Source organism: Pteropus medius, unplaced genomic scaffold (assembly GCF_902729225.1).
Source record: "Pteropus medius unplaced genomic scaffold, Ma_sr-lr_union100, whole genome shotgun sequence".
NCBI lineage: Eukaryota > Metazoa > Chordata > Mammalia > Chiroptera > Pteropodidae > Pteropus > Pteropus medius.
In genome coordinates this window covers 25958004-25970991 of record NW_024349801.1, presented here as the reverse complement: position 1 = coordinate 25970991, position 12988 = coordinate 25958004, and the positions used below count along the sequence as shown (strand labels likewise).

General features: G+C 43.8%; 2 protein-coding genes across 6 annotated transcripts in view; one reads left to right on the top strand and one right to left on the bottom strand.

Annotated features, from left to right (window-relative positions):
• The window catches only part of WDR76 (WD repeat domain 76), a 114042-nt gene that overhangs the window by 50531 nt on the left and 50523 nt on the right, over positions 1 to 12988 (top strand). The gene's annotated exons all lie outside the window — the stretch shown is intronic.
• Positions 2774 to 12988, bottom strand: part of FRMD5 (FERM domain containing 5) — a 250884-nt gene continuing 240669 nt past the window's right edge. Inside the window, exons 11-16 of one of the 4 annotated variants that reach the window (XM_039888279.1) lie at positions 12075 to 12149; positions 11455 to 11523; positions 10391 to 10497; positions 6127 to 6470; positions 5207 to 5258; positions 2774 to 4858 (exon numbers count right to left, since the gene is read on the bottom strand). In XM_039888279.1, coding sequence (XP_039744213.1) covers positions 4845 to 4858; positions 5207 to 5258; positions 6127 to 6470; positions 10391 to 10497; positions 11455 to 11523; positions 12075 to 12149 — 661 coding nt within the window. In that variant the 3' untranslated portion in view covers positions 2774 to 4844. Of the gene's footprint in view, positions 4859 to 4959; positions 5259 to 5543; positions 6471 to 10390; positions 10498 to 11454; positions 11524 to 12074; positions 12150 to 12988 lie in introns of those variants that run through there. The other 3 variants (XM_039888278.1, XM_039888277.1, XM_039888276.1) reach the window with 3 other exon arrangements.

Genomic DNA, 12988 nt, shown 5'->3' with positions numbered 1-12988 from the left:
GGCAAGTTCCCACTCAGCACCCTGCCCCCCGTTCCAGGAATGGCTCTCGGCACTGGTGTGTTGTTTAAAGCTTCCCCAATTTCTTTACCAGGCTCTGCTGGGGATTGTGGAGAAGGGTGGGCCACAAGTTTGTAGTCTTGTGGCCCTGCCCCCATGCCAGCAAAGGCTGTTGTCACTGCTATGTTTTTTAAAGCTTCCTAGCTACCTCTACCTGGCTGTGCCATAGTGGGGAAGGTAGGAATGGTAATGTCTTTTCCCAGAGAGAAACTGCTTTTGCAAATTTGTAAATTTAAAGTGAGAAGCAATATATTTGAATTCTAAGAGGAAATATTCTCATAATTGTATGTCACATAAAGTGACATGTATAATTTTCTTAACATTTTTTTCCTAAATAATTTCCTTCCCTGTAATTAAAACCTAAGTGTTTGAGGCTTCGTATTGATAAATTATGGATGTTTATAAGGAATAAGAGTTCTCTATTTTCTTGGTGATATGAATACAGCAATTGACAAATGAGATGGGAATATTTATGAAATGAAAAGTAATGCTAAGTGAGGTTGAGTTAAACTGGAAATAGTAAACAAAGCCTTTATGCTCCCTTTTTTTTACACTGCTTAATTGCAAAGGTTCTAGAGTGGCTAGTTATGTGGGAATTTTTTTTTTTTAAGATTTTGAAAAGTGCTCAAATTAGTACCATCATTTAAGCTTTGGTGGTAATTGCCTGGCTTCCGAAATATATGTTAGCAAATTCTTGATGTTTTCACTTTTGTGGTTTCTTTTGCCATTGTAGCTTCGTAAATGCTATTTATATCCAATTCCCCTAATAGAGTTCTTCTTGAGGCAATGCAGGAGGGAACAGAGGAGTGAGTGGGGACTTGTTTCTCTGTGATAAGTTTTAAAATGGAATAATTGTTTAAGTCTAGAAAGCACATAAAAGAAAACTGTCTCCCTTAGGACGTCCTTAAACTGTAATCTGTCATAAAAGATATTTTTCTGAGACTTGCTTAAAACTTTATGGCTTTGTGATTATGCATGTATTATGATTATTCTCTTTCCCTTGAGGATAAACCTTTTTTTGTAAGTTGGCCTTTATGATATCTCTTAAGTGTGTAGGCTCTGAATTCCACTAGAATTATTTTCTTTGAGATAACCAGTGTTTTGGCATGTGGTTTTCTTTTCTTTTTGACTTCAAGGAGGAAGGAGATGATTCTCATTTTGGCTGTACAGAGACTTGGTCAGTCTCGGAGGGACCCGAAGTGATTAGGAATTGATAGTATCTGAGTTACGTAAGTCCTCTTTTAGTATTTTGGCCTTCGAGTTTCCTTTCCACAGAGAAGACTTTGCAAAGGCAGTTTTCCAGGAAAGCAGGGAGCCTTAGAGCTGTGGATACAAAGCTTGAAATCTTTTCAGCCAGCATATAGTACATGGGAAGTTGGGGAAGGCAGACACATGTGTCTATGATATCAAACCTGACAGCAAGAAATATATGTCCTCTAATTTCAGATTCCAAAAACTTAAGTGTTGTTTGTTAGGCTGTCCCTTCTAACTTAAGTACTTTTTATTTTTCCTTTTTCAAATGTTATTGATAACCAGTAATGAGTTTTAGTTTCAAGACAGCATAGGCCAATATTCTGGTTCATTTGGATGAAAATGTTTGAATTTTCAAATGAAAAGGTGGAATTTTGCGAGGAAGATAACTTGTTAGCACAGTTACACAGAGTGAGGAGTAACACATTTTATCTTTTCCTAAAATGGAAGCTGTTTAAGAGGAAATGTTTTAAAAATGTCTTTTGCTAGTTTTATTCCACTCCATCACCAAGTTATAGTAATGTGTAGAGGAAGTCTGTTGATGAGCTAAAACCAGCAGTGTGTTTAGGTGCAGAGGGGCTTGGTTATGGTTGAGGAACCCTGAACAGAGAGAGTGGGTGCCAGAGTCCTGTAAGGGTGTGTGCATAGGTGAGTCCTCATTAGGTATCCAAAGGGTGGCTATTGTAAATCTGTAAGATCATGAGAAACTACTCACTTCAAGTGGTTCTTATGTTTTTTACTCTTCTGATCATTTTAAGCAAAGACTTTGTCTTCTAAAAAAAACAAAACAAAAAAAAAAACAAAACAAAAAACAAAAAAAAAACCTCCACTGGGGACAGAGCACTAGGTATCATTTTATAGGTAATGGGAACTTATGAAAATGTGGAGGTGAGTGACATAATTTCTTCAGTGCTTTAGGAAGATGATCTAGCAATAGACTGGAGCTTTGGAGGGCAGGTAGAATTGAAAACAGGAAGATTAGATAATAAGCTAGCACAGTGAACCCTAGTTTCACTTTTTATCCTCATGGAATGTAGATCATTACCATCCTGTAGCCACAGAGTGATGGTTACATATTTAGATGAGACGTCATAGGAATGTATTTTGTAAGTTGTAAATAGGAGGTTTGTTACTGTAGTGGTGATATTCTATTTCTTCATAGGAAGTGTTTTCTGTTCTCCCTCTTAGTCCAGGCTGTTCTAGAAGCTGGACCATCTAGAGTCTACTTTGGGCTCTAAGACTATGTAACCTTGGTGAAATCACTTCTTGGTTTTCCTCATCAGAAAAAAGAGGTACAATTCTTCTTTAAAATTATTTCATATTTAGTTTCTGATTCTTTTGATTCCAGTTGTGAACAGCAGTCAGCTGTGTAAATCCCATTGGTATCCTTTTACCTATGTGTTGGTAACTTTGAGGAGAAAGTGAGTCAGGCTGTAAGTTAAAAAAGAAAGAGTCTGCTCGTCTGTGATATTTAAATATTTATTTAAGTTTAAAAATAATTTTCATGGCACCAATGATTTTATGCTAACTACATACTGGATATGTAGAAAAAAGTACATTGCTTTGAAGGAAAATGTAACTTAGAAGTTTTGGCACATGAAAGGTTAACAACTATATATATATATATTTTTTTTAATGAAACTAAGAAATTCACATTTGCAGGTAGTTTACCCTCTACTGCTTAAAGATGCAGTACACTATTCTTTAGTAAGTTTTATTTCCTTTGATAGATGAAGCTATGGGAACCATTGCTTTTTCTACAATGAGATGAAACTAATTTTGAGAGAAAATGGGAAACATAGTAGAACACAGTAAACCCAGGTTAAAAACTCGAACAATTTTTAATGATGGGGAGATACTAAAAAAGACTAGTCACCAACAAAGGAGGTTTGTTATTCAAGCACTATTTGGAAAGCAAATTGAAGGAAATTTTTCTATCTGTATTTTCTGGGATAAGCCCTGGAAAAAAAATAACCTGAAAGTTTCTACAGAGAGAAAATCCAGCTGTTGGAAGTGGTATGGACTATTGTACTGGTAGAACTGTAGACACAAAATACCAGGAAATGGAATACTGCATCTTTTTCTTTAATGTGAATATGAAAGATCAGAGTCAAGGCTATCACTCACTGCATAGAAACACCATATTCTACAGACTGAGGTAGGAACACTAACACTAAAAGGTAATCTATGTTGCATAAGACAGTAGATATCCAAGCTAAAACCAGCCCCCTTATCTTCTGACAGCCTTTTCATCTGAGTCTACTTTTCTCTTCAGTCCTGTGCTCAATAAAACCTTTCCTGTGTAGATGGCAACTGGCAGTGGCTAGTTGATTCTAAGTGATCCCTAATCTTTACTAGGATCTGTTTGTCTTGTCACTTGGTAAATAGATGTTTGTAATTCTGCCCAAATTGTTGCTGGTATGGAAATGATCAGACAGGCCCTCTTCCATTCTTAGACTCTGGCCGTGTTTTAGCATTCCAGTACTTGGATCTTGCTCAACTTGGCCTCAGACATCTCTTTGCTGGTTGTTTGTTCGAGCACCCTTTAAACATGCAACCCCATTGTCTCCACTGGGAAGTGGTCCTGGATCTTTAAAACACATTAGGAATTGGAGCAGAGCCAACCCTCTTTCTGCTAATATCATAGTAAGGAGCAGTTTTATTATGTAGATCAGGGTTGGCAAATTATGGCCTGTGGGCCAAATTTAGCTCATCATCTCTTTTAATAAAGTTTTACTGGAGCACAGCCATGCTCTTTCATTTATATATTACCTATGGCTGTTTTTGTGCTAGGATGGCAGAGTTGAGTAGTTGCCAGAGTATGGCCCACAAAACCAAAATAAAAAAATATTTACTATCTGGCATTTTACAGAAGTTTGCCAATCCCTGGTCTAGACGAAAGGGCATTTAAAATTATGCCCTATCCTCCCAAAAAGAAAGGCCCCATTTATTCCAAGGCTATTATATTCTACACATGGACATGGTTCTGCTATCTCAGGGGACAAACTAAAAGAGAGCAAATTTAAAAGTGACTCATTCTGTTCTGCATTTGGGGCTGCCCAACATCATAGGGTATTGGCAGCTGCTCCATTTTTGTATAGGTTTCAGGAATTTGTCCACTGACCATCCTTAAGGAAGTCCTCAGGCCCCAGATGACTTAGAAATCTCTCCCTGAGATGAAAACAAGATCGTGTGTTTGAGTGGTTGTAATAGTTGCCGAGCTTGGGCCTCAGACCCCACACTCACCCTTCACGTGCTGCGCTTCTGCATGATTCCACGGCTTCCCTCAGCAAGGATGTCAAGTGCTTTCCTACAACTTTTCCTGATGCAGAGGATGACCCTAGGGGGCAGTATTTCTACATCTATGTGTTGGTCTGTGTCACGGTCACCTTCTTTCTTGGTAGGCATCTCTTAGAACTCCTATTTTAAAAGATTCTTTTCCTGGTCCCTTCCAAGGCTGTTTGTTGATCTTGGAATCCTACTTTCTGAAGTTTTTCATTCTCAGGATCAGTTTCTTTCTTGCATCGTTTAGTTCATCAGGTTCTATTTTCTTAATCCACAAAGTAAAAACAAAATATGAATTGATAAGAAAATAACATTTCGTTGTTAAAATATAAATTGACATAGGTTTTTTTTTTTTTTTTTCCATGGGGGTGTACAAAATAAGTACTGCTCTCTGAATCTCAACAGTCTCTCAGGTATCTTAGCTCTGGTTTCTGTTAGCTATCTTTCGTTCGACATTTTTGACAGTCCTATCTGGTACCACTGAATTCATCTAACGCCTCTGGAGCACTATAAAAGTCTTGAGGTTCTTCAGAAAAAAATCACAGAGTCTAAGTTCAGTATACAAAACTCATGGTGATGCCCACTAGGATCTAGTCTAAGGGGACAGACTTACCCCACCCCTGTTGCTGCTGCTGCTGTAGCGGTGGTCCCTTCAGATGCCCACTCTGCTCAGATTTGAAAAAAAAAAAAGGAAAAGAAAATCCAACTCAGACCATAAGAAGCAACGTTCCATTTAATCATTCTACATGGATGTTTACTTTTCTAAAAGCTCTGTCTAGCAAGGAGACTTAGACAGTGCCCCTTGTTCAGACCCCTGGCCTGTCCCACTACGGCTGCAGTGATGAGTCTACCAGAACCCAGTAGGAGAGCTCCTGCAGAATACAGAAGACAGCAGCTCTCTAGTCTTCAACCAGTGTCCCATCTGCGAGGTGACACTACTGTGATAATCATTAATAGTAAAATAAATTATTTTTATTTGATACTTTCAAAATAATACACATCTATGAAAAATCGAAATTCAAAACCAAAAGTTATCCTGCAAAGTGGGAGGATGAGAAACAGAGTCGCTGAGCCTTTCTTGAAAGAACCTCTGAAGGAAATAAGCTTTCCCAGTTTGTTTGGACAGGGCATGAGCCTATCCCTTTCTTCTGGGAAACGACCCTCCTAGGCTGTGGACTTTGAGTCATGAGAGGAGGACTTGGTACATGTGCCGATGGTTCCGCGATGGGTCCCATTGTGGGAATGGGTAGCGGGGCTCCTTGGTCCACCTGGCTAGTTAATGAGAGGAGTCATGCCTTCTCAGGTATCAATGAGCAGGCTCACCACTGAGCGGATTTTGCAGGCAAACCATCGCCTGAGGGGACAAAAGTATTGATAGTGGAACTGTTCAAACTCAGGGGTCTGGCGGATATCGCGGAAAAAGGCAATGTCAAGGTCAGACTCAGTAAGGATGATCAGGAGGAGGAGCAAAACAAAGAGGAGTCCCATGGTCACAAGGAGCAAACGGAGGACACTTAAAACAAACTTATTCACCTGTTCCTCCTCTGGCCTGCTGTGCCCCTGACACAGGGCCCTGAGCTCTCCCCCAAGGGCCTCCACATCTGCAGCAGTCGGGGTGCTGGCCTCAGACTCCTTCTCCTCCTCTATGCTGCAAGTGGCTCCATTGATTTGCCGCGAAAGCAGCATCAGCTCCAGACTGTGCTCGGCCACAGGGGTGGGCAGCACGCTGTCTGCAGGGCTGTAGGCCTCGTCTGCAATCACGGCAACCCGCTCATTGCTGTCTGCCCGGCTGCTTCTCACGTGAGGCAGGAAGGTGTCCCCGTGGGAGGAGGAACGCACTGGGGTGGAATGGGCACTGTCTCGGAGGGACTCTAGACCTGGAAAGGCAAAAGGAACATGAAGAGGAGGCTTTCTGTTCCAGTGCACACTTTGTTCTCTTTGCTTATGGTTTTGGCCACATTTACTAAAGGTTTTTACCTTTCCTGCCTCTGGGTTCAGCCCCAATTTGGAAGAGATTTTGAATCACATACGATCTCCTTATCCAGAGCTAGGGCCATGGTTCAGGGAGCTTGTTTGCCTCTTAGGCCGAGAGCCTTGAGAGGCAGGAATAGGGAGGACAAGACTGTGTTCTGCCCAGTGGGGCCTCATCTAATACTGATTCTGGAGCTGAGTGTCCTGACAACCCATCATGTAGCTCCTTGAGCTCATGAGGTCATCTTTTGGATTTCTGCATTGCTATTAGTCTCTTCAGCTTCCCAGTTCTAGCCGTCCTGACCTTGTGGGATGTGAAAACTCTATCTGCTCTTTTTAAGTGCTCTCTCTGATGTAGAAGGGAAGTCATCCAGGCCAGCTCCCTCTCTTTTTACCTTAGAATGATCTGGGTCCAGATTAGGCTGACAGCTCCCCTATTTTAGATATTTTAGCGTACAGAGTGGTCTTTGAGAAGATCTTGTTGGGGCGGGGGAAATTCTGTTAACATTTGTTTTTAGAAACTCCTCATAGTCTTGGCTGTATTGTGTTTGTTTCTATGCTAAAATCTTAAATTTGTATGTTTTACACTTTTCAAAGCACTTTCATTTTATCTTTCAACAACTCTATGAGGAAGAGTGAGAGGTTACAGAACTTGCCTAAAGTCATGTGGTTGTTAATGGCAAAGCAAAGAGAGATTCTAAGAATCTTTACATTTCACGGTGCTGATGGTCACGAGTTGGATTCTGGGGAGTGGAACCACGGGCCAGGATGAATTAAGTCAACAGCCTGCACCTTAGATCTGGGTCCTAATTGCCCAAGAAACTGTTGTGCAATAATGTGAAATGAAGAGCCTGTCCCTATTCTAAAGCTCTTGATGCTCCTTCGATCTGTTTTGTTGTCCCCAGTATTCCTCCCTTACTCCCCCATGTGCATGCACAGCATGAGGAATATGTACCTTGGAGTGTGTAAAGGGTCCCCGACAAAACAACCTTCAGGCCTGATCATGCATGTTGCTGGCTCAGCTCCTTTCCCAAACCATTCCTCCGGTCCCCTTTTTCTCTGGAACCTCAGCTCTCCTGCACAGGGCACCTCACTTTCAAGGGGCTGTCCCCTCACAAGGACAGCTCTGACTGCCAGATTTTCCAAAGTATGACAAGCTTAGCTACCAGAAGCCACTTCAATGCAAGCTTAGCTTGGCCTACAATTTAGACCTAAGCGGAGAAAGGAGAGAAGCGAAGGCTGTGACATCAGAGGGAACAAATCAGAGGGACATCAGAAGCCACATTATACTGCATTGTTAGTGCTCTCAATAGACAAGATAATGAATATGTATGCATTTCTAGTAGAGTGCCTGACAAACATTTCTCTCTCAGTAAATGTTAGTCTTCTGTTCCCTCAGCAGACCTCACCTGTAAGGTTATCATTCCTATGTCAGGTTAGCCCTGTACAGAACTGCAGGTTTCACTAAAAATGACCACCCCGCCTCACCCCTTCATCGAACTTGTTGATCTGGGATGGATGGGGTGCGTGCTGTGGGTGGGATCAGGGTGAGTGGCACAGCAAAACAGGATTGTCTTTTTTACCTTGGAGGTGCTCCAGCTGCTTGCCTTGCCCAGAGGTGGCTCCCAGCGGGCTGGGGGGCACAGTGGTCAGGAGCCTAGCCTGGAGCCGGGGCCCCATCCTCAGGATGCGCACACTCAGGGGCCGAAGGCAGTGGTTAGTCAACCGGAGCTGAACGCGGACTCTGGTGTGAATCTTAATCAGACTCTTCCCCATGGTGGCCCAGGAAGGTAGATACTTCTTCAGTGGAAACCAGCCAGGCAGGGAGATACAGAGGGAAAGGACGGAAAACCAACTAGGGACAAAGGATTTTCTCGGACCTCATGCTATGGCAGCTCCTGTGCTGGGTCTTCTGTGCTGAAGAGAGGTCGGCTCCATGAGCCTCAGCAGGCTGAGCTGCAGGGAAGGAGCAGCTTGGAGAGGCCCGCGTTATCAGGAGACTGGATTCAGTCAGAAGCACTTAGAGCCATAAAAAGTAATGCTTCCCCAGCCTGTAGCTGTTTCCCTGAGGCCCGTATAAGGGCCCCAGACCTCTCAGAGAGTGAGGGACAGAGAGGGCAGGGAACAATCTCAGAGGGTAAGGGGAATCAGGACAGTCCCAGAAAATCTAGGACGTGAAACTACAAAGACACTGGGCTTTGGGCTGAGTTGCTCTGAAGTGTGAGGAGGTAGCTCTGGGGCTGGAAATGGGCTATGTCCCATCCTCTACTGGGGTGAACCTGGTGGCTTCAGCCTCAGAATGGATGGGAAGAGGGCCCAGAGAGGGGAGAAAGTTATGTTTCTTCAGAAAAGGAAAAGAAATTCCAGTTTCCTGAGATGAACAACCCAAAAGAAGAACAGCGAGAGCTGTGCTCAGTTCTCTCACTTAGCCTAAGACAGGAGGGAAAACCAGGATGCTGAGTCTGATGACCGTCAGACCTCAATAATTCCATACCTTGCATAGTGACTAGACTTGGTTGTTTATAAGGCACCCTTCCACATCCACACCCCACTCTGCAGTGGGGACAACAGGCTCAGAGGGGTTAAGCAACCTGCTTCAAAGTACGTGGCAGACCTCTGATTTGAGCCTCATCTTTGACTTCCTGACCAGGACTCTGCACTGTGCTTGCTGCCTGCCCCATATGTACTTTAATCTCTTTAAATTACTTCTGCATACCTCGGCTTCCTTGCAAACTATAGCAAGGAAAGTGTCCCCTTTTTACAAATGGAGCAACAAAGATACTCAAATAATTAAGGCACTTGACGGTGGTTGCCCAGCCAGGGTTCTCAACCCTGAGAGAACCATACTCAGGTGATGCAGAGTCAGTGAAACATCCTAAAATCCTAAACACAAACGAGAGATCCTCTCACAGGAGCAATAGAGGAACAGGCCACCTAACCTGAACGGTTCTTCATTTTCATTAATAAGCAGCATTCCTTCAGAAAGAGCAAAGCGCCTTTCCTCCTTAGCCTCCAAGACAGTGACAAATTTGAAGTAATCTTGCTGCTGTTTCCTGCTGCTGGGGATCTGAGGTCCTACAAACCATCATCATCGAGAATTGAAAACACTGAACTTTACACCTTTAAATCTGCAGGGCACGCTGGGTCAGTGACAACAGCCGGAGGGTAATATTCGGAGAGTCACCTAATGGTATTAAGGCCCAGAGACTGGAGCGGTATCAGCCTCAGGCTACTGGGGCATCCGGTTCAGTAAAGATACACAGACTTTGTCTCTCTCCACTTTTACGTACTCCAAAGGGAAGGAAGGATAGAGAGAGACGGGGGCATATTGGATTTCCTGAGACAATGTTAAAGAATTCAGATAGCAAGAGGATAGATTTCTACAGCTAAAGTAAAGGTGGTAGCAGCTATTGAAATGTTTCTGAACCAAGTGTTTTCATTTCTTGGCTAACTGCCTTAGCTACCCTGATCATTAAGCTGCGGAGACTGGTCAGATCAGGAAAACAAGCGAAAAGCCTCTTGATGGAAAGCAATTTCAGAACTGCATGGAACCTGGTAGATCTCACATACACTGTTTCCCAAAAGTCTACCCTAAATACCCTCAGCTCCACAACCCCCTCCTGAACTACAGCTCAGCAGGGCTGGCTGGGATTCCCCTTCACCTGACACCCAGCTGGTGTTCCATCCACTGGGTGGAACCTTCTCCCTACATTGGAGAAACTTGCTGTCTCTACTGCAAATTCACTTCTTTTCAAGGTCCCCGAGTGGAACTGGTCTAAGTCACAACTCGGAGGAACCTGTGCTCATCTCCAGCACTCATGTTTACCTTCCATGATGGAGATGTGAACAGCTCTTCTCCGGGTCCTGGGGACGCTGCTCAGCCTTGGGCCATGGGTTATAGAGGGACAGCTGCGGCTGGGAACCATCCCAGCTCTGAGGTTAAAGAAAAAGAACACTTGTTAACTCAGTGTACAGATGGGCGTGGTCAAGACTCATAAGGAACAGATACTAGAATTGCATGGAGGTTTTTTTTTTTTTTTTTTTTTAAATCTTTAATACCTGCTTTTTGCCTTTAGTCCATGGATCCCAGTCAGAGACACTGCTTCAGACTCGTTCACCTCCCTACGTCCTAGGCCCACCTGAACCTTTCTTTAGTGTGGCAACAGTGCCACTGGTCTCTGGGCAGAATGGTCAGAGTAGTGGCCCAGGATATGCAGTGCTCCTGAAAATGGATACGGCAGCCTCCCCTGACTTCTGACAGAGGCAGCTGGTGGCAGGGGGCTGTGTGTGAAGGGGCAGGTAGTAATACTCTCATTCCCAGAGGTCAGATGGTTGGCGAACCCTAGCCCTACTGGCTGATCATATTCCTTCTAGGTCTTATCAGGTTCTAGAAGATGGGATTCTGGAAATTCATGATTTACAGCTATACATGAAGCATGGATCTCAAAACTATTTTAGACCTAGTGTGACAAGGCTATGGGGTTACACCTGGCATCCTGTTATAATTGATTCCACAACCAATGAAATCTTGCTGCTTAGAAATGTCCTCTATGGTCTATGACCAATTTCACGGCTTTGGAGGACAGTGGAGAATTACCTAGGAAGGTGGCTCCTGGGTCTGATGTACTGTCTCCATTAGCCCGCCCTCCCTCATTCTCCATCCAAGCTCAGGGATACCAGGCTCGGATGGTTCCCCATGCCTTTATCTGAGATGGGTCTCTTCACCCTCTTTCCCTGTTCTCCTTCCCGTTTTGCGGAAGATGGGGTGGGGGAGCGTGGGGGGCGGCGGAGCCACTGTGGCCAGAATCTTCACATTACTCAAACCGTTGGCTCTTCTGAATTCTGGGACCTGAGCTGGAATTGGTTTTCAGGGAAGCCCTGGCAGCCTACCTGTGGATTTCTGGTGGCTCCCGTTTGATCTTGGCACTCGACTCCATTACTTCCTTTGCAACTCGGCCACTATAAGTAGTATAATAAAACAAGAAATGAGACAGTGTTTCAGGACTGGGCTCCTCTCCAGAGTCTCATATTACTTTGGCTGAATCAGGAAATGTCCTCTTTGGCCTACCCCTTCCTAATGTTTAGGTCACTGAGAAAGTTTTGCTTCCTGGGGTAAAGAGTTCTAAGATGTTCTGACAGCTGATCTTAAAGAGCTCTCTGCCTCTGGAGGCTTCGAGATCTTCCAGTCTCATTTAGGAATGATTCCTCATTGCCCAGCATGTTCCAAAAATATTGCAAAAAAAGAGAACTCTAATTACTGTTACAGTTCTTACTTTACTGCTGTCATAAGGACAGGAGGAGAAGGTACACATTTTAAGCCCTACAGACAAACAGCTGCAGGGATGTAAAAAAACAGTCAAAGGGTTAGGAGTCAGAATTTGATGGAAACCTCAGGCTTTCCTAGAGGTTTCCAGTTTATTTGCTCTTAAGGAGAAGCACCACTGAACCACTATTTTGGAGAGAAAGTTCTGAAAATAGGTCGATAACGGTTACTTACTGTCACTATTTACCTGTATCGGAACCGGCTCCCTTTAAAGAATAAGTTGCTGCTGGACACCGTGCGGACTTGGCTTGACTTCTCCAGCCTGCAATAAGGCAAAGTCCAATGGGACACATTGCCTGCAACTGCCTCACAGGCAAAGGCAGAGCATTCCCAGCTCTTTCCAAAGGCTGCTTGAGAAAACCCTTTAGCAAAAGGCCCTTCACAACCCCATTTATCTCAGGCTTTCCTTTAGGACCCAAGGACTGTACTCACAGCCTCAGTGACAGGGACAGTCATACTGAAACCCACTGTCATGGCAGGAAAGTGAGGGTTTCCCCAGAGCGCTTCGTGAGGTTCACCAGAGGGACAATAAATGTTAGGGATGATGGTCTGGGGGAATAATAGAATGCCACCCACTGAATCTCAGCCAGGCCACTGATTAGCAGTGTGACTGACCTTGGGCAAATTTCTTTTCCTCTCTTAGTCTCAGTCTTTATAAAATGATGGAGCTGGAGTCCTTTCCAGTTACATTTGATGATTGGTGTCCATGTTTGGGTAATTGTGGGTGGAAAAGAGAGTAGGGGCTGCTCTTCCTATTCCATCTCCTTGAAGAGTTCCAAAGTATATTATATTAAAGACTCTGAGAAGTCTTGAAATAAAGAAGTTAGATTAACTTTAATAAAAGTTTCTTCATTTATTTGAACTTGGAACCATCCTCCCTTCCCCAGAATGCCCATTAACATCACTTTCAAGCCTATAGATAGCTGATGTGGAGACTCTGGAAGGCCACGGACACTGTAAAATATCCTCTTAGGTGACTTCCCTGGTCCCACTTAGAAAAGGAAGCTTAGGCAGAGCTGCCCATAGTGAAGTCTCCCAAGACCTGACTCAGCCCACAACACACCCTGGGTGCCCTTAACCTTAGTGCAAAAGCCAGCCAGG